This window comes from Sycon ciliatum, chromosome 1 (genome assembly GCF_964019385.1).
Source record: "Sycon ciliatum chromosome 1, ocSycCili1.1, whole genome shotgun sequence".
NCBI lineage: Eukaryota > Metazoa > Porifera > Calcarea > Leucosolenida > Sycettidae > Sycon > Sycon ciliatum.
Window position 1 is genome coordinate 71,681,512 of NC_088643.1, and position 26,468 is coordinate 71,707,979.

At 50.9% G+C, this 26,468-nt stretch overlaps 1 protein-coding gene across 2 annotated transcripts; it reads right to left on the reverse strand.

The window, feature by feature from the left end:
• LOC135805267 (uncharacterized) lies at positions 1 to 25,726 on the reverse strand. 2 transcript variants are annotated; one of them, XM_065319282.1, is made up of 12 exons: positions 25,436 to 25,726; positions 24,741 to 24,986; positions 19,959 to 20,803; positions 18,907 to 19,576; positions 17,615 to 17,814; positions 16,622 to 16,688; positions 16,200 to 16,252; positions 15,830 to 16,022; positions 14,969 to 15,349; positions 8,207 to 8,268; positions 4,143 to 6,657; positions 1 to 3,545 (listed from the first exon to the last, which is right to left on the reverse strand). In XM_065319282.1, the coding sequence occupies exons 2-12, from the start codon at positions 24,853 to 24,855 to the stop codon at positions 769 to 771; spliced, it is 7,878 nt and encodes a 2,625-aa protein (XP_065175354.1). In that variant the 5' UTR covers positions 24,856 to 24,986; positions 25,436 to 25,726; the 3' UTR covers positions 1 to 768. The 2 variants fall into 2 exon arrangements, with proteins under 2 accessions (XP_065175354.1, XP_065175353.1); XM_065319281.1 differs by lacking the exon at positions 25,436 to 25,726 and adding an exon at positions 25,206 to 25,415.
• Positions 25,727 to 26,468: the final 742 nt, after the last annotated feature.

The window sequence follows — 26,468 nt, forward strand, 5'->3', positions numbered from 1 at the left end:
TGAGTTTTGTTTTTGAAAATATTTTGAAAGTGAAAGTTGACGAGTTGAGCAAAAAAAGTTTTAAAAAACTCACATGTAGCCCGTATAGAAATGAACTCCAGCCCAAGCATAATTATGAGCAAGCAATGTAACAGCGGTTTGTCAAGCAAAATCTATGCCACGTCTGGCTCAAAGTAGGTTTAGGGTATTGTTATGGCTGTACAGTGGGTATGTGTGTAAGGCTAGATCATTGTTGACTCTCTTCAGTGTAGTATAGTGGGTGCAGACCAAGAAATAGTACGGTGAGCTGGAGCTGGTTCACCATCTGTGTGTACCAAACTACAGTACTGTTAAAATATAGCTTGCTTTTATTCATTTCTAGAGTGGGGTGATGGCGAAGGTTTGGGGCAAGATGATGATGACGTCGGCGGCCGCTCTGACGATAATAATCAGCTCACTGTGAACGATTTACCTGTGCAGCCGGCTGCGGGGTCACTGCATTACTTACACAAAGTATTGTAATGTGGTATTAAATTTACAGTGTTGGCTACTGGGTTTAGCAACGTTTGACAAGAAAGAAGTCAGTACGAGACGATGGAATAGTCTAACGCTGTACAGTGTACGCACGCACCGTAAAGAGCGACAGCATGTATCTTGGAAAGGCAAAATGCAGACAGTGCATTGTGTTTGGACTTGCACAGACTCTGTGCTAATCCACATTCTGGCTACCAAGTCTTACTATTACTATTTACAGATTATAACTTCACTGCATCTACTGGAGTAGTGTGATCAGGGGAATCCGAGCATGCCCTTTCTGAACACCACGGTGCGCTCAGGCCCCCTGGCACGACAGAGTGCCTTGAAAAACTCCTTGTGAATTTTGGTCTTCCCGGGCATGGCCAGATACTTGCAGCTGGACTGGGCGACGGCGGCGATGAAGTCGGCTTCCGCATGCGGGCTGCTGGTCTCGAAGGAATTCTGCTCATCCAGACGAATCTCACGCAGACCTGGGTTGCTCCGAATGACATGGGTAAGTGCAGGTAGAGCACCGCTAGTCAGCTGCATGGAAGCAAAGTTGATGACTTGAAGACTGCCAGCCCGTGCCAAGACGCGCTGCAACTTGACCACAGACTCGTCCGCCAGATCATTGTTCTTCAGCCACAGGGTCTGCAGGTTGGGAAAGTGCTTCAGGATACTGGAGAGCAGGTCGACACATGAGCTCCTCAGGCCGGTTTCGTTGAGCCATAGGCCCGTCAGCTGCGTGCATGTTCTGAGGCCGGCTTTCAGGCATGCCAGGCCATCGTTGCGCAGGCAGTTACGAGCGATGGAGAAGCACTGAAGCGTGGCAGCATTGTTGCGTAGCATTTGAGAAAGCGAGTACAGATGCTCGGCAGTCAGTGTGTTGTCACTCAGGTGCACCTCGGTCAGTTCGGTGCACTGCAGCAAGCCGGGGAGCAGCTGCTTCAGGCCTCGATCCTCAATGCCGCACAGGCTCAGATCAATGATACGCAGTGCGTCCGGGTGATGCTGCAGGGCTGAGCTCATCGCTCGCAGATCCGGCAGCTTGAGAGTTTTCAGTGCCAGGTCAAAGCCCACGTAGCGTAGCAGGTAGAACATGGCTGTGAAGTGGCAATTGCCACCTGGGTTGCACAAGACATGCTCGTGGAAGCAGCGACACATCAGCACAACCAGATCTCTGCTTATCGTCCTTCGATCTTCCACTGTGCTTGTGACCCAGTTTTGTGCAATCTCATCCGTTGGCTCTTGAGCTTTGGCAGCAGAAGCAGCTGATCCCGAAAGGTCGCACTTTACTGCGATTGATGGCTTCACGGTGGACAAAAGGCTATTGATCTTAGCCACGGTGTGATCTGGTTCTCGGCGTGTCCACTGCTCCAGGGATTGCTTGAGACTCAGGCGAATGTCGGTGTCGGCCTCGTTGCTAGAACGCTGCTGAACGTCTTCAGTCGCAGCATGTTCAGCAGGGTCAGACCCGAAGAGTGCCACCAGGCTCCGAAGCTCTTCTTCGTCAAGCTTCTTGTAAAATTCAGCACAGGTGTCATTCAGTACTTCATCATCACACAGGAACTCCCAGTTCGGACGACCACCAGCTTCTTTGTTCGTGGAGCTCATGAGTATCGACATCAGGGCTTCGTTTGCCTCCCCGCTGGGCAACAGCGCAGTCACGAATTTCCAAAACGTCAGCAAATGACCATGCTTCGTGCCGAGGTTGGCCACCAGTTCGGTAGCAGTTATTTGTTTGCGCATGACCATCTCCGCTGCATACTGTGCTGCCATGAACTCCTGGACCATGAGATGGCTGAATCGGCGCTGGTACTGTTGACCGCCTGACACAAGTGAGCACCTCACCAGCAGCCCGATGTCCAGGGCGTCCGCCGACAGCTGATGTCGCTCCAGGTCTTCTTTGGTGAAGACGGGCTTTTTCTTTGATAGCATGTGCAGGGCAAATTGGCGCAGCTTCCTCGTGGCTTGCTCCGTTCGCTTATCGGCACCAGCATCGCCGCCATCGAGCAAACGCTCTTTGAAGCGTGCTGTCAGGCTGCTGACAAAACCCTGGAACAGGCTTGTGGCACTCTCCGGTGGCGAGTTCTGAGTCTTGGCAAGTTCACAAACAAGAGCGGTGACAACGGGCGATGTCATCAGGCTGTCCATCACCGGATTTTCCGCAATCTGATCGAGCAGCTTACTGGCCTCTTCTTTGCTGCCGAGCGCCCGCTGTACGTAGGCTTTCACATCGCTCTTGGAGAGGCCGACAACCTCAACAAAACGATCATACTGCTTAGAGAGCTTCAACTTCACAGCGTCGTCGCAAGGCCGCGATGTCACCACCAGGTACAGACCGTCCGGTGGCGATTGTAGCAGGTTTCTCATGAACGGACTGCACTCGCCCAGGCAGCACTCGTCCAACCCATCAAGTATCACACCAACCCTAGAGTAATTGCCTTCGATGAACTGTACCGTTCTCTCAATGATCTCATCACTGATGTCCGAAGGCTTGAGGTGGAGGGAAACGAGGGATTTCCAGTCTCCCGCGCACTGGACTTCAGGATTGCGCAGCTCGAACGGAAAGAGGAAATCCAGCTGAGGCCAAAGAGTTCCTTCAGAGTGCTCAAAAGGAGACTTGTGCATGAAGATTGCGGTCTTTCCACTGCCAGCATTGGATATAGTCAGTACTTTGCGCGTGCGTTTACGTTCACTTGTGCCAATCTGTGCACGGAAGATTGTGTCCAGCTTGATAGCGCGTGGCTGGTGATCTTGAGACATGATGACTTTGGCATCCTCTCGCAGTGTTGCAAACGTGTTGTGCTCGATTTTCAGCACGGCTTCGCTGCTGTTCAGCTCGACAAGATTGGCGCGGATGTCGCACACTTCTATTTGGATGCCTTCGTCCGTGTCAACAAAGCTTCGGAATTTGGTGACGGCGTCTGACATGAACCTGTCCCGCAGGTGCTGCTTCACCTGCTCAAGTGCTGGTGGTAAACTCTCAGCATCATCCATTCCGTCACCGTCGCTGTCATCACTACCAACGGTGTCACTTGAAATAGGATCTTCAAGCCAGAAAACACACACATGCACACACACACACACACACACACACACACACACACACACACACACACACACACACACACACACACACACACTTAAATTTTCTGTTCACCTAACCTGGGCTCTTGGCCTCATACCGAAAATATTGAGCACCTAAAATTTCTGAAATTAGAGTACATGTATTCGGTTTGTGAAAAATGAGAAAACTGTCCCTTATAAAGTACGTGTTCGGTTCCGCCACCTTTAGGGAAGCAGAAAGGCTTGATGATCTTCACTGATTCTTCAGGTTCAGGTTTGACCAAATTGAAATGTGCTGCTGTACATTGTATAGACTGTGCAATTCTTGACGGACTTGAATCACCCATGTGGGCAGAAAACACAACGTTTTAATCTCAACATCTGCAACTACATGTACATGGACAGCATGAAGAACACGTGCCACTCACAAGCGGAACAGAAACAGTGCCTTTCGTGGCCGTGCATGCTCGTCCAGAGTGTATGCAAATCTTGATGTCACTTATACCATGTATACTAAGTTTATGCTACATCTGAGGTTGAATTACTCTCCGGTACATACTTCACTTGCGTTCACTCACCGCCATCGCTGGAACACTGTCGTTGCATCGTGTAGCGGTGACGATTCGATGTGTTGTTTGGTGGGCTATGCGGTCGCTGTCCATGACGTACTTTTGATCCATTGCGTCGGTCCTTCTCCACCGCCCCATCATCGTCGTCGTCGTCATCGGTGTCAGATTCATAACCGGGATAACGAGGGGACACCACTGCTGCACCCTTCTGCTGAGACAATGCCACTGCTGCTGTTGCACCTTGACCGGAAATTGTTGACTTTCCAGTGCATTCGGAGGTGGGAGATGTTACGAGCAGCACTGCTGGATCAACACCGTCCGCTTGACTCGCAGAGTAACCACCACTTTCACCTTGTGTTGTGCCAGATAGGTCAAGTGCTGATGGCGTTCTACCACGCACTTGAATAGGCAGTGCTGGTGTACTACAGTCGGGAGCATCCTCGCCCGCCCCATCATCCGTCCAGCATTCGCCGTGCTGTGCACCATGGAGACCAGCAACAGAACTAGATCCGTCAGCAGCAGCTGCAGCAGCAGCACCTACGGGAAACGGCAGCTGGGAATGGCCAGCAGCAGCCACACAGTTGCACGCACCGTAATGATTGGCAAGGAGCAAACATGGCGACTGATGCTCGGCACATTTGCCGCCTGCCTCGTCCGCTTGCAGAGAGGCGATCTCACTGCAGAGGCTCCATGCACGCGGAGACAGCTTGAGCTGCGCCAGAGTCCTACAAGCCATCAGCAGGGCTGGGCTGTCACACATGTCAACCAACAGCTCTTGTAGGAACCCACCGGTTGCATTCAAGCTTCTGTCTAGCTCATCCATGACAAGCTGTGGCAATAGACTCTCTGCTGTTGTTGTCGGTGTGTGCGGCTTTTGATTATCCAGAGCGAGAAACTTGAGCACACATCGAATCACTGTAATATGCTGGCGCAGAGTGTTGTGATGGCATGTTGCTTCAGCAATCAACTTCATCAACGTCCAGTTGCCATCAGCCGCAAGTGGTGTACTGCAACCAGCAACGTCAAGTTCACTGCCGGCATCTTCGGGTTCGCTTTCCGCTCGGTATGTGCTGCTTTCGCCTGCGCAGCTCAAGTCGCCATGCGCTGTCCTGCAGAGACTAGCCGCCACCGCCACCTCTGCCACCACTTCATTAGCAGGGTGGAGGTCATTCTCATCGCCAGAGTTGAGCTCACGCTCGTCAGCAGTAGTGTCGTCACCAGTGGTACTGCCAGCCATGTCACACCAGCCAGTGGCATCCTCAAGTCTACTGGAAACATCGCTGAACACTGCCAGGACATCCACATAGTCTGGCAAGGCTTGTCCCGGTGAGAATACTGAGGGCATGGCGACGTGCAACATGCTTGCACTGACCATGACTGTGGCCAGATGGTGGTGGAAATCACGGCCGTCTTCAAACGTACCATACGACGTCAGTGGGGCTAGCTGCTGCACGTCGCTGTGAATGTCAGCACGGCAGAACCAGTGCTGCAGCTCTGGATGAAGCCACTCATCTCCACAGCCTTGCTGAACTGCTGCTGCTACTCCAGCAGGCACAGAGCCCGTGTCCTTGTCGTGTGGACTAGCTGATGCTGTTGTTCCGTCCAGAATAACCAGATGTCCGGCCTCGCATGGGCACAGCCGGTCAAAGCCATGTCCATCCTCGGAGGATGCGCCGAGCATGTCGGCCAGCCACGCTTGAGCATGCGCTGGTGTTCTGCCATTTGCAGTTGTCATCACTGTAATATTGCTAGTGAGCACTGCGGCTAGCAGTAGCCGCCCAGCCTCAGCGCTAGTGCCGCTGCCTGGCTTGTCGGTGGCAACGCCGGAGAAGGTCAGCTGCACCACAAGGAAAGACGGCAGCACTTCGAACGACGCGCACAGAGCCGTCTTCTCGCTGGCAATGGTGTCGGCCGTGAGGTGGTGCACAAGGCCAGAAGCACTGGCATCCGTTGATCGGCCACCGCTACACGCATCAGCTGGTGTCTTCTGGGAGCGCTGCAGCTTGGTAATGCTATCATGCAGCTGAAGACTAGATAGCTGGCAGTCACCAATCACAGTCACCACCACTACTGGATCCGTCCAGCGTGACAGCAGCTCAAAGATGGGACTTGCCTTGCAAATGGACAGATACGCCTCCAGTGCGGTCGGCGGATCGGACAGCTCCGCCATGGGACAGGCGCGTACACTCGGCCATAGCGTGCACTCTAGTGCCATGCCTGAGGACTGCGTTGGCGACTTGCTAGCCGAGTGTGGATCCACGCTCGGCCGTGGGCTATCTCTATGGGCTGTACTATGCACCTCTAGCAGTGGCAGTGGACTGGAGTGTGTCACGGACTGTAGGCACAGGAATAGCGATAGCTCACCATCGTCACAGTCACACAAGCAGCAACCCTGCTTATTGGCGCTGTGGAACAGGGTCAGGGCTTTGCTCAGGTCATCGTCACCACTTTCCGAGGACAGATCGCCAGCGTAGGCAACGGAATTCGCCTCATCTGCTATCGATGCTGTCACCTGTTGACCGCCCTGCATACACACACACACGCACGCACGCACGCACACACACACACACACACACACACACACACACACACACACACACTTATTCCCGGACACAACAACCATTATCCTACTATGCGCATGCTGGGCGTGTTTCTTGCAACTCTTTCGAAAGTATACTTTTACCCTCCACAACCCTAGACTTAAAAAAATAAAAATTTAAATTTCATGGTTCGCGTGAGACTCGGCTGGAAGCCCAGTTTTCCGCATCCGTCGTGGGAACGCCACCACCCTCTAGGATCAAAGGCACAGATGCAGCGCCTAAACGGTGGGAGGTGAGTAGATCAGACCCACCACCAAGTGGTCAAAGACCGAAATCCCATTAGCTGCATCCATGTTACCCTCGTGCCAGGCCACAAGTTCCCAAATAACTGTGGGTCGCAGCACGGCTGGAAAAATTCCTTCCGCTTCCAAGCAGGACTTGAACCTGGTACCCTCTGTTTCTCAACCATGGTCTTAGACCATCCCACTATGCCTGCACACACACACTTATTCCCGGACACAACAACCATTATCCTACTATGCGCATGCTGGGCGTGTTTCTTGCAACTCTTTCGAAAGTATACTTTTACCCTCCACAACCCTAGACTTAAAAAAATAAAAATTTAAATTTCATGGTTCGCGTGAGACTCGGCTGGAAGCCCAGTTTTCCGCATCCGTCGTGGGAACGCCACCACCCTCTAGGATCAAAGGCGCAGATGCAGCGCCTAAACGGTGGGAGGTGAGTAGATCAGACCCACCACCAAGTGGTCAAAGACCGAAATCCCATTAGCTGCATCCATGTTACCCTCGTGCCAGGCCACAAGTTCCCAAATAATTGTGGGTCGCAGCACGGCTGGAAAAATTCCTTCCGCTTCCAAGCAGGACTTGAACCTGGTACCCTCTGTTTCTCAACCATGGTCTTAGACCATCCCACTATGCCTGCACACACACACTTATTCCCGGACACAACAACCATTATCCTACTATGCGCATGCTGGGCGTGTTTCTTGCAACTCTTTCGAAAGTATACTTTTACCCTCCACAACCCTAGACTTAAAAAAATAAAAATTTAAATTTCATGGTTCGCGTGAGACTCGGCTGGAAGCCCAGTTTTCCGCATCCGTCGTGGGAACGCCACCACCCTCTAGGATCAAAGGCACAGATGCAGCGCCTAAACGGTGGGAGGTGAGTAGATCAGACCCACCACCAAGTGGTCAAAGACCGAAATCCCATTAGCTGCATCCATGTTACCCTCGTGCCAGGCCACAAGTTCCCAAATAACTGTGGGTCGCAGCACGGCTGGAAAAATTCCTTCCGCTTCCAAGCAGGACTTGAACCTGGTACCCTCTGTTTCTCAACCATGGTCTTAGACCATCCCACTATGCCTGCCTGCCCCCCCCCCCCCCCCCACCTGCTAGACTAGACTTACATGCAATTAATTGGTTCTAGACATAGTATGCAAGCATTTCCCGTAAAAAAAGATGTTAAGGATCATACAAACATGACTAGCCGCTGATTGGGATAATTCACTTACTAGTAGTCCAACTGTGATGTGGACATGCTTGCATCCACGTGGCCATGTCACCCCTCCACCAGGTGTGCACACGCCAGACAGTTTCTTGGGATCGGGAGAGCTTGATTTGACTGAATTTGACTGACACTGCACAAGAGGTAAAATTATTGTTCTTGCTGTGAACTGAAAGAAGACGACGACTAAAGCGCAAGGCGCTTGCGCAGAGCAAAAAAGCAGGAAAAAACATGGAGGAAGTCGCCAAGAGGCGAGTGAGTCAGTAGAAATAATAAACACGCGGCCCCGCTTCGGTGTGGGAACGCGGAAACAAACCGGGGTAGAGAACACAAACTATGACGTGTACTGCAAATAATCTCATGACGTTGAACATCATGTCAACGTCGTGACACTCCCCCGCAAGAGATGCAGAGAAAAGGAGATAATTCGTAACAAAGTAACGTGGAAACAAAACACAATAAGTGCATATATTACGCAAGGGTGAAAGAGAGTAGACCGTCACACACAGAGAGAGAGAGAGAGAGAGAGAGAGAGAGAGAGAGAGAGAGAGAGAGAGAGAGAAAGAGAGAGTTCAGATGTGAACTACCAACTGTCTAGCTGATTCAACTAAACAAGTTCGCTGCCAATTAATTGGCGAAGCGTCTGACGTTGCTTCTTAGCGGCAGCACGTTGTGGACGACTGGGTGGAGCAACAGCTGCTGGAACTGGCAGATCGGCTTGGCCAGTGGTGTGTGTGTCCGGAGCGGTGCTGTTGTTGTTAGCCTCGGAGTTAGCAGCAGGACAGATAGGGTACAGGAGAGACAGGGGTCGTTTGAGCTCTGTCTTCTCTGCAGTGATGACGGTTGCGGAACGTATCTCCATGTCCTTGCTTGTATGGAGAGCGACAATGCGACCAAGTCGCCATGAGCCACGGGGCATGTCATCCCTTATTAGTACAACATCGTCAACGGCTGGCTGTTCTGAAGCGGTAACGCGTGCCTGTCGGAGCTTCCGAGTGTGACTGTTGCGGAGATCAGCCAAGTAGTCGTCTCGCCAGACACGCCAGAACTGGTCCAATGTTCGTTGACCCTTCTTCCAGACAGAGAGAAGATTCTGAGCTGCAGTCGGAACTTCGATGTGGTCCGGATCGCCGTCATCAGCAGTGGGTTGCACGCCACCAGTAGTTGCGGACAGGCACAGAAAATGACTTGGGGTGAGTATCTCCTGCAAGTCATTGTCCACGTACACCAGTGGACGCGAGTTGACGACTGCTGACACTTCCATGAGAATGGTAGTCAGTTGCGACACAGTGAGGAGCGCGCGGCCAACGACCTTCTTCAGGCTTCGTTTGACTGTTCCAACGAGACGCTCGTAGAAACCACCCATCCAAGGTGAGATCGGTGGGTTATAGTGCCACTTCACACCAGTCCTCGACATGTACGACAGGACATCATCACTCGTTGCCATTTCTTCAAAGGCCACATCCAGAACAGACTTAGCTAGGATGAATTGTGGCGCGTTGTCAGACACTACCTCTTCAGGGCAACCACGCAACGACACGAACCTGCGGAACGCTAGCAGGAATTCCTCTGTGGTCATGTCTGCCACCAGTTCTAGATGGACAGCTCTAGTTGCCATACATGTCACTAGGAGGACCCATACCTTCTTGGTACTTGGCTGGTGCTTGACGAGCAGAGGACCGAAGTAATCTAGTCCCACATGGGTGAACGGGATAGATCTTGTTGCGCGGGCAGATGGAAGCGGGGCCATATCTGGGGTGCGGTATGGACCACCGTGGTGCTTCCGGCAAGTCAGGCACTTAGTGATGAATGACTTCACTGTTGCACGCCCTCGTGGTAACCAGTACTCGTAACGCAGTCTTGATAGCGTGTGTGCAACGCCGCCATGCATCGTCATCAGGTGACAATCGTTGATGATGAGCTGGGTGATGGGATGCGTTTGGGGAATCAGTACTGGATACTTTGCTTGATAGCAAAGTTCGGCGTTCTCCAAGCGTCCTCTGCATCTGATGAGGCGGTTCTCATCGAGGAAGAGCCGCAGCTTGTCCTTCGGGCTGTGCTTCTTACAATTTTCGACAGCACTGACGTCTGACAGATTCTGTTGTGCATGGTGTAGCCACATGATTTTGGCTACCTTGACCTCTGAGTTACAACTAGAATCCACCCCGAAGGACTTGCCGCCTTGTGGTCTCAACCTGGAGAGAAACCGCAAACACAGAGCAGAAACACGCACTAAGGCACTGAAAGACGAAAACCTGGCACAATCAATACCAAATGGTGGTTCATCACATGTTTTTTTTTGTTCGTGATGCGCATCAGGCTTTTTTTTCATTTCGTGTGCAAGCTCAGTGTCTGGACCGGTGGACTCTGTTGGGTGTGATACAGGTGCAGGTATCTCCGAAGTGCTTGAAGGACCCTCCCCAGCGGCAACGTTGACATGGTGATCAAGTGCTGGCTCGGCGTGATGGTCAGCAGTGGCAAGGAAGTGTGGACCGTGCCACCATAGCGAGCTGGCTTGAAGGGAAGGAACAGAGACACCGCGTGAAGGCAAGTCGGCGGGATTGTCGGCAGAGCGGACATAGCGATAGGCAACATCGGGAACCGCACGAATGGCATCAATACGGTTGTTGACGAAGACAGGTAGTTTGTCAGAAGAGGCCAGCCAATGGAGAACTGTGGTGGAGTCTGACCATAGAAAGGTAGAGGAGAAAGTGAGCGGAAGTTCCCGACGGACGAATTGGATCAGACGAACACCGAGAAGCGCGGCCATTAATTCCAGACGTGGAATGGTAGGTGAAGCAACAGGTGCAACACGGGACTTGCTGATTAGAAGGTTCGACGTGTGTTGATCGTCAAACGTAGTAGTAAGGTAAGCAACGGCACCGTAAGCCAGCCCAGATGCGTCGCTGAAGACGTGGAGAGAAAACCGAGCGTCGCTGGCACGTGGTGCACTGATGAATCGTGGACATTTCGTTGATGCAGCAAGTTCAAGTTGAGCCGCAATATCACACCATCTACAAATGATGTCTTGTGGAAGGTCGTCGTCCCAGCCGACGTTCAGCTTCCAAAGATCCTGAAGCAGAATCTTCGCACCAACAAGAACAGGAGACTGGAGACCAAGGGGGTCAAAGAATTGGGCAGTATGTCGAAGGATACTCCGCTTCGTTGTGGCCGACTTGGATACGGCACTGACAGGTGCAATATGTAGAGTATCATGTTCTGTATCCCACAGCATACCGAGGCACTTGTGGATAGTACCCTTGGCTCGGTCTGGTTCTGGAATGCTGCTAAGAAACTCTGCAGAATTACTAGACCACTCGCGAACATTCATAGACGCAACACTGAAGAGGCGCTTCGTGGCATCATAGATAGCAATCGCCTCCGTCCCAGAGTTGGCACCAAGGAACAGGTTGTCAACGTAAATATTGCGAGACACTAGGTCGGAATCTGTTGTATCAGCAGCGCTAAGATGATGCTGAATAGTGGCAGCCAAGAGATATGGACTGCTGACAACGCCAAACGGAACACGACAGAAACGAAGTTGTCGTATGTTGTCTGGAGTAGCTGAGCTGGATGCATCGTGCAGCCATAGGAAGCGGGTCACGTCACGATCATGTGAGTGCAGACCAATCTGCAGAAAGGCCTTTTCTACGTCTCCACTTATGGCTACCGGAGAAAGACGAAAACGAAGAAGAATACCGCAAAGGTCTGGAACAAGATTGGGGCCAGCGTGCAAGCAGTCGTTGAGACTGGCGAGTTTTTCGGAACATTTTGCGGACGCATCATACACTACCCTCAGCTTCGTGGTAGTAGCAGTAGGTTTGAGTACTGAATGGTGTGGAAGGTAGTGAATCTGGTTGGTTGTAAAACCACGAGGAACATCTTCTATCATGCCCCTGTCAAGCTGGTCTTGAATCACGGTATCGTACTGGTCAAGAAGTTCCGGATGGGCTTCGAGGCGACGCACTTGTGCCTTCAGGCGACCGAAAGCCAGACCGTAGTTTGTCGGAAGAGGAGGATGTGAGTCCCTCCAGGGCCAACTCACCGCGTACCGACCCTCGGCAAAGGAGATGGAGTTGGCGAAGCGCTCGCCCACAAGATCTTGCGACGACGTATCGTCAAAAGTACCCAAGCTCTCTGTCGACCAGAACTTACGGAGGTCGAATTCAGGGTCCGTGTCTGTTTGATGAGCAAGACATGACTGCGCCTCTGTGGTGGCAGGCACAGGCAGACTGCCGGTACAGATAAAACCAAGAACGGAGTCGAGCAAGACCAGACCACCGCTTAGTTCGGTGCGGTCCTTGCCGATAATATCATAATAGTGATTGAGACCAATCAAGACGTCTACGACCATGGGCTCTGCGCTGCTGGAGAGCGGTTCTGCAAGTGGCAGAGACTGTAGAAGAGGAAAAGAAGAAGCAAGTGGACATCGCGCAATTGGAGCGGTTATGTTCGGAAGTACACTGGCCTGAATCGCACGAGTGGACCCATCCTTACACTGCATGGTCAAACTCACCTTGGCGTACACGGTACTTTTTCTTTTGTTGTTCCCAAATGTAGCCAAGGAGAGTGTTTCATTTCCGATTGTGGGCAAATCGAGCTGATCTCGATAAGCTTGCGTGATGTATGTCTTGGTGGAGCCGGTATCAAAGAGAATACGGCCATTGATCGGCTTCAACTTGGAGGAGAGAAACGGTGCCACAGCAGTTTGCATCATGATCTGGTGATCGGCGTTTGCGACCGTGCTCGTGGCAGGCTTGGGTTTGAAGGACTGAGCATTCGGGCTCATAGTGGAAGCTTGCCTCTGAGTGGATGCGGCAGTGAATTTATCTGGACACAAGCTGCTGTGGTGTGCAGGATTGTGGCAATAGAAACACCGCCGTTTGCTAGAGCAATCGTGCACGGAGTGGCCTGATCGCAAACACTTGAAACACCTTTGTTTAGCTACGCTCTTCCTCGCTTCTACTGTAGTGTACTTATTGCATTCGTCAGAGAAATGTGCCTCCGAACTGCAAAAAACACACACTCTCTTGGGCTTCGCTTTTGAAGTAGCTGAAGCTGAGGCAACAAGAGATTGACCGGACGCACTGGCAGATGGTGATTCGTGCGATTTTTTCGGTGGCTGGCTGAGGCGATCTGCTGCTTCATTCGCTATTATGAAGTTGGCTACTGCAGCGCGCAAGTCCGAAACGGTCCAGGATTGTGGCCCCTTTTTTAATTCCAAAGCCGCTAGCGTGGTGCGTGGCAATTTGTTCGTAATCATTGACACAAACACCGCCTGATTAACATTCTCACCAAGCGCTGTGAGGCTTCGCAAGTGCACCTCCAACGCATCGTGCAACCTACGCAAAGATGGAGTAGCGTTGGACGCAGGCGGTAAGTCCATGATTGCCGTGTAGTGTGCATTGACGCGAAGCTGATCATTCCCGAAACGTTTGCGGAGAATGTCAAGCGCGGTTGTGTAGTTGGTATCTGATATGGGCAAGCCAGCTATGGCATCCCGAGCCAAACCCGTTACGTGATCTCTTAGGTACGACAGTTTCTGGACACCCGACAACCCTTGATTCGCATCAATAGACGCAACAAACATATCGTGAAACTCAGCCCATTTCAGGAAATCACCAGAAAATGTTGGTATTTCAAATTTGGGCAAATTGACTGAACTTGTGGGAGCTGGTTGTGGTTGAGGTGATGATGCTTGCATGTGTTGTACGACTAGTTGGTGTTGTTTGATTAGATCCTCTTGCGACTGTAATACTTGCTGGTGTTGACTATGTGTAATAGACTGCGTACGAACAAGATCTCCTATTGACTGTTGGATGCTGGACAAATCAACCATACTAGTTTCTTGTTTGATACCCGCACTGCCCGTACTCTTGGTGCTACTTGGTGAGCTAGTACTAGTAGTAGCAGCTTCTGGACGGTTCGTCTGGGCTCTGTACTGCGGAGATCGCTTGCATTCAACAATTGACCCTCTGATGCGTACCGAATACGCAACCACATCGCAGATCTCCGTTTGCAGAGCCTCATCTGAACCCTCCAGAGTCTCCGAGTCCAAAACACTGGCCAATGCATCACACGCCTCATCATATGCGTACAATTCTTCAACAATACAATCCACAAGTGTACTTAGCTTTTTTGGATCCGAGTCCACGTGTTCTGGCGACAACTCGTCGGCCCTTTGACCTCCTTCCTTCGATAAAAGGAGTTCGGCCTCTTTGACGAGTTCGTCGATGGATCCTTGCAGCTGCGCGATCTTGGCCCGGCGCATGATCTGCGTGCCGGTCGTCACTGCTCTCTTCGGCATGTTAGCTCGACGACCCAAATCGGGCAAGCTGCTTACAAATTATTTGAGTCGAGTCTATCTTTCTCAAGATTGGAATGGTACGCACGGCTCGTTTCGAGCTCCGGTGCGGTTCATGTCCCGGGTTTCGGCACCACTTTGTGCACACGCCAGACAGTTTCTTGGGATCGGGAGAGCTTGATTTGACTGAATTTGACTGACACTGCACAAGAGGTAAAATTATTGTTCTTGCTGTGAACTGAAAGAAGACGACGACTAAAGCGCAAGGCGCTTGCGCAGAGCAAAAAAGCAGGAAAAAACATGGAGGAAGTCGCCAAGAGGCGAGTGAGTCAGTAGAAATAATAAACACGCGGCCCCGCTTCGGTGTGGGAACGCGGAAACAAACCGGGGTAGAGAACACAAACTATGACGTGTACTGCAAATAATCTCATGACGTTGAACATCATGTCAACGTCGTGACACCAGGCATATTGCCATGGCTATGCTGCTGGGAAGACACCAGCGACGGCGGTGGAGAGCACGCGGACGGCGTGTACCCAATGGCCACCTTGTATCCCATGCTGTACGGACACGCGGCACTGTTGCTAGCAGCACTACCGCCTCCGGACTTTCTCTTGCCCAGGACCAGGCGATGCTGGTGCCGACTGGGCACGTACTCGGCCCCGTGGCGGCGCTGGCGTGGAGGCGGCCGCCTTCCGTCCGAGTTATCATCCGGCTTGCGGCGGTTGCGCTGCCGCGGGCGTCGCTTCCAAATGAAGACGCCGGGAAGGCGCACCAGGAAGCAGTTGCAGTCGCACTGCAGAATGATGATGTACTTCAATGGCTGAGTGATCTTGTTCGTCTGGTCTACACGGGCACGGCAGAAGAACACACAAAGCAGCAGCAGCAGCAGCAGAGGAAGCTAGCAGAGGATACCTGGCGATTGGTGTATGGTAATGTGAACATGTACAATAGTGCGTGAATCAAATAAAAAAACTTGATTTCTATGCACCCAATATCATTTTTAAAAAAAATTGAATTTAGCAAACGGAAACATTCATTTGACGGAAACGTGCACCCAAAACACAAAACGATTCCTCGCAACACCCTACCCGCATAAGGGCATTGGATAGAGGTTGACGCATTGGATAGAGGTTGACACATTGGATAGAGGTTGACACATTGGATAGAGGTTGACACACTAAAGAAATCATGCGACGTGAAGAACTACAGTTTCGCTGAACACGTGGTGAACATCGGATTCCACAGCAGCAGCAGCACAGTGATCAGTGAACACTGTACTGCGGCCATGGCATTCCCATAATCATGTTTGTGTTTCATCCTTACCTATGGTTATGGAGCGGAATGTCAGCACGTGAGGCCCGGCATCACCACTGCTACAGACCGTACCCACTCTTTCTTCGATGCGTGTCGTCTCTCCCACCTCACGCCACACCGCTCGCAGCTGGCAGCCGTCTTTCATGTGCTCGGCCCACGGGATAACGACACAGCGAGCTCTGACTTCCATGTCAAAGAAGGTCTGCATGCATACGCAACCATCAACGGAGAACTAAATGAAAGACTAGCAACAGTTTAGTAGATATGAGTACGATCGATATGATGATTGTGATGAGTCACCGCGAAAATAGCCTCATTATTAATTTAAATTATTTAATACTTGTAAACTTTAAGCTGCTGTGTTTGCTGTGGCACTTACCCCAAGCAGACCCTCATTCGGTATGAACTCCACATCCAAACATTTTCGAACATCTGAGTTTGCAAACACATGTGCACACACACGCATACGCACACACACACGCACACACACACACACACACACACACACACACACACACACACACACACACATGTGTGCACGCATACGCATGCATTAATTCTAGCGTTTTCTCCGTAGCTTGGTCACACGATGGGCGAAGGGAACGTCCTTCAAAGCAAGTAATATTAATCCTAAATTCTGCCACATCCCACTGTTGTGTAGCCACCACCACCACCACCATCGCCGCTGCCGCCACCACCACCACCACCACCACCAACACACACACAACACCTGTCTTGAGCTGTTTTGAGCAAATATGACCCTGTCTTGAATGACAGCAGCAACGGGGAAAGTGAAGTCACCTTCGGCTTTGGCATTCCTGTCCTGGGAGATTCGCCGTAAGTTCACTTGCACCTCATTCTCCGGTTCCTACAGTACACACACGCACATGCACACATACACACATACACACATGCACACATGCACACATACACACATACACACATGCACACATGCACACATACACACATACACACATGCACACATGCACACATACACACATACACACATGCACACATACACACATACACACATGCACACATACACACATGCACACATGCACACATACACACATGCACACATACACACATGCACACATACACACATACACACATACACACATACACACATGCATGCAAATACACATACACATACTGGCACACACATAAAGGGGGGGGGGGGTCAGCCTCCTAGCCTAGACCGTTCATATAATTCTAGGTTGGCCGTTCTTCAGCGCCTGACAGTACTGTACTGCGATCCCGGCATCAGTGCACTAGTGCGAAGCTTCTACATGTTGTCAGTTGCAAGTGAAGGACAAACTAGGAAACTCTTGCAAGAACTCCAGTGGTGCCTCTCAAATGAATTTCAATTCTGAACCACTGGCAAGTGGTAACATGATGACTGTATCTGCCGCCAGTATCTAATGATTTGATCTGATCTTTTTTATTGTTGTCGAATGCTATGTCCGGATGGCCAAACATTTCAGTCTGGCGTACGGCTTGGGTGCCGAATATCAACAAATGTAAGAATTTTAGGCCCCAAAATGTGGGGGAGGGGGGGGGGTGAAGCTTAGACCTCGGTGCGGCTAACACTCCGGAAAATAGTTAAAACAAGCACGGTAAACGTTCACCTCAAAAATGTTCACACGGGCTGCGAGCAATGAAAAATGGCCAAGCACCATCATACATTGGGAAAGGCAGCCTAATTAAAAGCTTTGCAATGCCAATGGTCTATGGTGACAGGCAGAGAGTAGTAAAATACCTACTTCGAAGTATTCCCTAGTGACAGGTACCCACCATGTTCTGAGGAAACGCTGCAGGAGCATCCAATGAGCTGCCGGATGCATAGCCCGGGTCAGCAGCAGCAGCGGCGATGGCAGCAGCAGCAGCGGCGGTGGCGGCATTCAATGGCAGGCGGCGATCAAGATCACTGAGTTCATTGTCAGCCTCGCCACCGGCCACGGCTCCTGCAATCGCCATCAGCTGGCCAACTGTGTCTGAGGTACACACACACGCATGCACACGCACGCGCACACAAACACACAACACACACACATAAGTCATGTTCCAACAGAATTGTGAGTTTCCTCGACTAGGGGTTTGTGATTGAAAGATCAAATGCGTGAACTATATAATCTGTTTGATAGACCGACGTGGAGACAACACGCATAACAAAGCAATGAATAAAACCACTGGTATCCCAAACATGTCAACTCTACTGGAACACGACTTTGCTTGCTATGTATGTGATCTAAACACGCACGCACACACACATACACACACACACATACACACACACACACACACACACACACACACACACACACACACACACACACACACACACACACACACACAAACACGCACGCACGCACGCACGCACGCACGCACGCACGGACACGCGCCCGCGCCCGCGCGCGCGCGCGCGCACGCGCACGCCCACGCCAACGCCCACGCACACGCACACGCACACGCACACGCACACACACACACACCTACACGCACGCACGCACGCACGCACGCACGCACGCACGCACGCACGCACGCACACACACACACACACACATTGTTTTCTTCCTTGCTTCATCATACGTATTTTCAAGCAATGATGCCTAGAGGAATTGTCTTCTCCGCTACCACAGTCAACGCAACGGGGCAGGTACAAGTACCCAACCAGGTGGCAAGTATATGAAGTTTTGTTCGCAAACCAGGCTACACACGCACATTAGCGGGGTATATCTATTTTCTGGATTTTCTGAAATAGCTTGTTTCTGGGTCTGTTATTTCTCTATTGCTGACCCAATTTCAACAGCGCATTTCTGCAGGTTACGCAGAGTCCTGGGAAGAACAAATAATATTATTGCAATAGTGTACCATTCGATTCTCTGTGACTCAAGCCATCAGAGGATATAGAAAACAAAACCTAAGGATTCCCAAACTTCGTCTATGCCACATCTCATATGTTCCCTGCATGATTTCATTCCCAGCTTGCTTGGTTCAGTAGACGGTGAAATGTTTTCAGTCAACTTTTCACCAAGTTCGACACAGGATGGCATGTAATTGGGTGGCACACGGTACATAGTACATACAGTTTGTTTCGTCTTCCGTAGCAGATGTGCTGCTGCTGATGGCCGATGCTTGGCTGCGTAGGTCGAACGGTATTGAAGGTTCCAGTGTGCCAGTGAAAGGGTGCTGCTCGTTCCCGTGTCCTGGGAGCAGATGGGCGAAGTCCGGAAAGCCTTGAAGTGGGTCGGATGTCGCTAGCTGCTGGCCTGGGAATAGACTCTGCAGTGGTGCGTTGCCCAGTCCGGGACTAAGTGCTGACAAGCCAGGAATCATGTTGCCCGTAGGCCGACTACTGGCACTGGGCAGTGTGTACGCAAGTGTGCTGCTGCCTGCTTGGTCAGCCATGCTCTGGCTGCTGCTGCTGCCCGCCATCGATTGGTTCAACAGCTCTGTCAACGAGGCATGGCCCAGTGGTGAGCTCTGATGAGAACTTAGTGCTGCTGCTGCTGCTCCCTGACCACCGGCTATGGCCACACCTGCTGGGTGGACGGGAGCAGGGTGTTGTAACGCGGTGTGCATTGGCGTGGCCTGCTGCAGTGCAAGGCTGAACTCCGAATCACTGTTTAAGCTGCTCAAGCTGGTCTTCTGGAGTGCATGCTGCAGTGGTAGCTCTGCCGACTCGCTCAGCCTGGGACCATGGTTCAGTGTTTGTTGCGTTGAGGTTGGCTCCTTGTGGAGTTCTCTTTGAAGAAACTAGCAAATAGAAGAAAACATAGAGAAAATGGTGCAATGAGAAACCGTCGTCTGTATACAAAACATGATACAGACGAACAGCACACCCGGAATACATGTGGGCACTCCAATGCAGATTGTACAAACTAGTGCCTGTGCAGTGAGACCCATTGTCATTTTATCGGGTCTGTGTGACTCATTCCAAAAAGATCTTCACACAAATGACTTTTTCAGCACTTGCATTCTGTATGTATTCATTTCATTTTACATAGCAAATCAAACGGGAAATTATGCTCAATGTTTTGACGACGCCGCGGCTCCATATGCCAAAACTTGGCACATTTCCTGTACAGCATCACTGACAATGAGTCAACTAACGTGGCAGAGGAATCTTAGAACATACCTCGGACACGAAAGTGCATTGGCCGGATTGTGTGGGCACTGCAGACTGGGCGGCGTGCTCTCGTTGGTCGGCAACGCTCGCACTCAAGTCACTGACGTCGAGTGGATGAAAAGCGTTCGGATGTGCGGTGGACGGCAAGCTGTTTCCGTGATTCGTCACATTGGACTGAACCCTAGCATTGCCGCCGAAGAGCAGTGACTGCGTGCCCGTCGCAGGTTGAGCTAGGTGATTCGGGAACGACGACGCTATGCCCGCGCTGGCTACATGCTGTAGGCCAGTATTCTGGAACAGAGGGGCCGAGTGCGCGGCTGCACACGGAGCCGAGTGCGCGGTCACGACCTGTGATGCTCGCTGGATACTGCCACCATCCACTGAGGGCGAAGGCGCATTCCATTCAGATACAGTGCTGGCTAAATCCATGGGCTGTGTCAGTGATGGCTGGAAGGGAAACAGGTCTGAAGGCGGCAGCACACTGCCAGGTACTGCGGCAGCCATGGAAGCTGCCGTAAAAACATCGCCATCAATGTGACTTGTGCCAAATCCTGGCTGCTGAGCTGTGATATACCCGAACCCGGCAGCTGCCTGCTGTGCTGCAGTCATGCTGACATTAGCTGATGGCTGCTGCGTGCCACTGGGTTCGGTTGCTGCTGCTAGCGATGCTGGTGTTGCTCCCAATTCCAGTAAGTGATTTTGGATAGTACTGTTGCCCGCTGTCCAGGCACTGTTGATACCTAGGTCTGGTTGTACATTGGGCATCGTGAAAGGCGAATCATAGCCTCCACTGTCTCTGAATAATGATGGTGGAGGGGACCAGGCCGGCAGGCGAGCCGCTGGGTGACTGTCATCTACACAATGGCATAGCACGCACAGTACAGCACTGCAGCATCAGTATAACAGGACAGCACTGCAGCATCAGTATCCAACAGGACAGTGGAGGGTGAAGTGCGGCATCTGGCACGGTATTCATACCAAATTGGGGGGGGGGGGGACATTTGCATGTGCGGCCCAGTTCTGGAACGTTTTCGGAACGTGTTTTTCTCCGGCAGACTGAGCTAGGCTACTGGGATCTTGATTGTAGTTTGCAGAAAGGGACGGGGGGGGGGGGGGAGCATCACCATGCTTGATGGAGGGCAAGGACATTATCGTGATACACACAACACTAAAAGCGCGAGAGGCTCGGGAAACTCTCCTGCAAGTTGCAATGGAAGTTTGCCTCTCAGACTCTGCACCTCGTACATAACACTCATGGGTATTCACTTTCCGAATGGCTAGCTCTCTCGACCTTGCATGCTAGGTTTCATCAGCGGAGCTAGCTCAGAATGTGGACTGGTCAAACCGATTATTGGTGTCGGGGTCCCAACGCATCCCAACACTCAACAGTATACTATCAGTTATAGTTACATTACATTATATTACTGAAATGGAAAGCCATCTTTGTCTCCAACCAAAGCAACAACTCGCGGAGCAACCAAAGAACAACTAAACTGAAAAGAAGAACCACATGGTTCAAAACCAATACACAAACCCGGCCCGTATCGCGTATGCCAGCGACACGTGCATGAAAGCAAGTACAGAATGCAGAAAAGTAGCTTGCATGAAAAGTGCGTAGCGTTCACACCTGTATGCTAACCCGCACTACAACTCGCGTACTATACAAGGGACTAGTACTGCGCAGTAGGCACGCATTCAATAAGCTGTAGACATGCACTGCATAATCTCCAAGTCCTCGTACAAACTGTGCAGTGCTGCAAAGGTACAAATAAATAAATATCAAACAAAAATCAATGTCCAGGTCAGCGACACCGATCACAATGAGGTCTAGTAAATAACAAAGCATTGTTTTTCAAACCGGCTCAAGCGGCATCACAGTCAGAGTGTTCTACCTATGAGAGAAACACAGCGAGCTTTGCATGACGGTATCTACTATATCTGTATCTTTGACGCCGCACCCGGGGAAGAGTGCCCATTATTCATTAGTATAGAGGTTAGGGCCCTAGGGAGTACAGTACTGTAAATGTACATGTACATGTACGTCAAGAGCTGCCCCATATTCATGGTGCACTTGAACTGCGAGATGCGGCATGCGTCGTGGAGTACAGCAATTGTAGATACGGATGCACCGTCCATGCTTTGAGGTTGGCATAGTTACGTGCCTGTGTGTTGGTGCAGTGCGAACGCACCACCCCTGGGGTGGGACTTGATTTGCCACCACTGCGTATTTTTCACTACTAAAAGAGGTCCTATCCGGCTCTGCAGCTATGCTGCACTCCTCAGATGCATTTGCCTTTGGTCTTGAGCAGTCTGTGGTGAGGTTTACAAATACAGTCAGACCTCGCTTATCCGGTCCTCGTTTATCCGGATCCCTCGCCATCCGGAAGAAAAAAGCTGGTTACATATTTACAGCATACGTGATGCATCCAACATAAACGGTGTTCGGTTATCCGGTTCCCTCGCCTATCCGGATATTTTTTGGGAAAACGGATGTGTGCGATTAAGCGAGGTCTGACTGTACAAGACCACCATCATGCGTGCTACAGTTACTCACTAGTCTGTAGTCAGGCTGGCAGTAGTGCTTACAATGAGAATAGGGCAGTTTCTAATAATACACAATCATGCGAATGCTGTAATGGTATAATGCACTACACTAGCTGCAGTAGCCATGTAAGCAGTGCTTGTACTTGAAGGCTGCCACCACCCTGCCTGGCCAGTCACCCCTGCTACTGTCACACGGCTAGCTGTCCAGGCACTCCCATGCCAGTGTCAATGGTGGGATTTCCCCTTCCTGTGTTGTGGCACTTCGCGGGACTTCCCCTTCGTGAGTAAACCTGTGATATCACTGTTGTGGTGACACTCAGGCATGTGTTAGTTCAGCTTCATGCAGTAGACATGCCATGCCCATGCCATGCTCATAAACCTACAGCTACAACAAGGCTACATTCCTGGCCTTAGCTCAGCAACTGCTCTGTCCCAGTCTGACTCCCAGCGCCACGGCCTCAAATGACTGTGTGCTAGTCACATGATCTGAGACCTGACCCTTACCCATTAACTAACTAACTTACTTACTTACTTACTTACCATACTCGGCTTCACTTAGTACTACTGTCAAGTACCAGTCACAGTACCAGACGCCCCCAGGTAGAAGTGCCAGGGCCGCTCTCCACGCCTACCCAAATCTCCAAAATACAATTATGAAGAACTAACTTGAACATCTCTGTCTGTGTGAACGAAAATGTGCACAGTGCGCTGAAAATGAAAGGTAGCAGCTGCTTACACGGAATAGTGGGTTCTCAGATCATTACTACAGTGACTCAGAGATCATGACTCTGGATTCCACCTGGTTGCCACTCAAGCACCAACTTGTGACCAAGTGCTAGTATCCATGTGCGTGTACTGTAAAAGCCATATATATATATATATATAACGAAGTGCTAACTCTAACGGAGAAATCTGTCGTTAAAATAGAAATCGTTATACGGAAATCGATACATATACTGTCCTATTTAGCGTTGAGAATGAGTGAGAATCGTTACCTTTGGTACACGTAAACCAGTCAATTTTAGGAAATCGTTATATATGCGCCAGAGTTAGAATAATGGCTTTTACAGTATCTAGGAGAATGCCGCCATGATCAATCAGCATGCTTGCCACCCAACTGCTTCTTCCTTTTTGCAATGTTGTGCCAGCTCACACATTACGACAAGTCATATACAAACATGAATTCACACACACACACACCACGCACACACACGTGCACACACACACACACACACGCACACACCCACACGCACACACATCTACACCTGATCTGTACACATGCGTGCACGTGACCGATATGCGCATACTCTCTCAGCCCTTGGGTAGAACTACTACCTAGTACCAGTATTAGAAGCAGGGGCGTCGCACGCGGTACGGTCACTACGGTATTGACCGTACCACTATTTTCTCCAAGTACCCCGTGAATCAATAAAATGCACTGATTTGGGCTCTAAATTTCCAAAATTTTCTGCTCAGCCACCCCTCCCCCACGAGTAAATTGTACTTCAGATGGCTGACCGTACCACACTAAATTACCTTCCAACGCCCCTGAGGAGCTACTAGTAATGTCTACTAGTAATGTCCACTAGTACCCCCCCTCCCCCCTCCATCCACACACCACACACACAAACACATACTCTCTCTCTTTCACAACAATGACCTTCACAGGAAGATCAAGGTCCCAGCAAGTGACGTGGATTAAAAACTACAGTAAAACCTGTAACTAAAGACCACTGTGACTAGCGACCAGCCTGGTACTACAGACCACTTCGCCAGGTACAGACGGTCTCACACTCATATTATGGTTGTGCGGTGCAAACCTCTAACTAATGACCACCTGCGACTAAAGACCGCTTTCTCTGGCCCCAAGGGGTGGTCGTTAGTCACAGGTTTTACTGTACATTCATGAAACTCTTGACACTGGACCATGACATCCTGCTGGGTCTGCTGGTCTGCTGGTCTGCTGGTCTTCAATCATACAATATCACTCCACTACTAGTACTAGATCTGGCCCCTGAAGTACCCTACAGTCTACAGATGGTAGTGCTCGTGCTTTCACCCTTCCAATGTGCGAGAGATGGCCAAAGGCTCTTACCCAACTCTGCTGTTTACAGCATGTACAATCATGCGCGTATGTGAACGGAGGAAACGCGGCTAACTAACACGAAAAGCACGGACGACAGTCATGCAGCTAAGTAAAAGCACGCAAAACATGCGACCAAGTAACAAACACAACAATGAACTTACCGACACGCCGAGGTAGTGACGGCGAGTCTGGCTCGGCTTCGCTGGATGTCACGCTGGGCGTTGTGGCTGGGCCACCGAGACTTGCGAACACTCCTTGGTGATGTTGTCCCGCCATTGGTTGTCTTTGGGGCTGTGGACTAGTACTTCGCTCCTCGCTCGTATATCCACCAAGCTGTTGCTTCAGTACCCGGAGAACCACGTCCTCCGCGTCAGTTGTTCCTGACGATGGTGAGAGCAAACATTAGGCTGTGTATGCACATACCAAGGACACACAGTAACACGCACACGTGCAACCAACTAAAACATGCACTGCAGCTGCAGGATGGGAGAATGGAAATATTCGCATGCTAGTCGCATTGTGCTGCTAGCTGCCTTGTCTTATTATAGCACGCCGTAGCGCCAAAAGCAAATCTGGCCTTGAAGGAAGGAATTATTCAAAATCAAAGGGAGGACGCTGGACCTTACCGGACATCGCCAGCGCGCGACGCAAGACGCAAGCATGGAAATGGCCAGTGTCACTCAACGCAGAGATATACAACAAATGTAGGAAGCGTCCAATGACGATTTGACGCAAACAACAGCTGGTCTCCTGCTTACTAGTATAACTATAAGGTTTCAAGGATTCGGAAGAACTGTGATCGATGCCAGGAATACTTGAAGAAGAGAAACAACAATGCCTCTGCGCTGCAACATACCTTATAGTTATACTCCGACTACTCGCCTTCTGTCTCTCGTTAGACTTTACAGGACTCCAACTGTGACTCCCGATCTCCCTAACCAAGCCTCGAACCGCGTACCATCGATCATAATCAGCAAATAATTTCACGTGACTCCCGAGTCCCGATGCAGTATACTTTAGGTTCAAAGTACTACATGAATGCGATCCAACCAGGCAATCATAAACTGTTTCAAGACTCTGTGGATCCAACTAACGTTTTATTTACGGAGCAGGCGAGCACTTGACTCTTCACAGAGGAGTCTGTAGTGTCGAAGTCGTCTCATGTCCTGGACGGTTGATGTGGGGCATCTGTCCACCCATTGCGAGAGCAGGCGCTAGGCTCCGATGGCATATGCTGCTAAATTTTAGTGAATTTTAGTACAGTCCACGTACAGTCAGTGTAGATCTACCTGACATTGCATTCTTGCTCGTCTACTGCTGCCAGTGCTGGAGCTGGAGGCATAGTCTGTGTAGATAGAGACTACTGGCACTGCATACCAGTAGATCTACAATCATGTAGGTATAGTACTGGCGAACTGTTGGCAGTGGTACGTCGTTGCGCCGGTCCGTTGGTCTTCTTTGACTTTTGTTTTATCAGAGATGTTGTGGTGCAGTATCACCACCGCGGATGAATGCCATGCTGATGAAGTGGTGCCAGTGACGACTTTGCGCTGGCAAGTGGCATGCCAAGATCGCGCTGAAGGCGCACATGTTCCTTTGCCTGCTGGCTGCTGTCTCTGACCTTTTTCTCGCGCTCGACCAAGTCTGGTGAAGACGCTAGCTACTAGTACAGTAGTACTCATGAGTACTAGTACTAGGTAGTTCCAGAGAAACCGTTCTCAAGTAGTTCCAGAGCGGCGAAGCCAGAGAAACGTTACTTGAGTACGGGTTGGCAGGGCGCACGGCGTGTGGAGGCCATTACTGGGGATTACCCGATGGAATCCCACCGTCTGTCACTTGCCCGTGACTGTCATGCATGATTGTTGACTGGCGTAAGTACGATCAGGCAC

Coding starts and splice junctions, on each gene's coding strand:
- LOC135805267 (XM_065319282.1), bottom strand. CDS start 24,855: ATGGCGGGACAACATCACCAAGGAGTGTTCGCAAGTCTCGGTGGCCCA. Junction 20,804..24,740: donor GTCACTACCTCGGCGTGTCG/GTAAGTTCATTG, acceptor GCCATTGTGTAG/ATGACAGTCACCCAGCGGCT. Junction 16,023..16,199: donor CGAATGAGGGTCTGCTTGGG/GTAAGTGCCACA, acceptor GTATGCATGCAG/ACCTTCTTTGACATGGAAGT.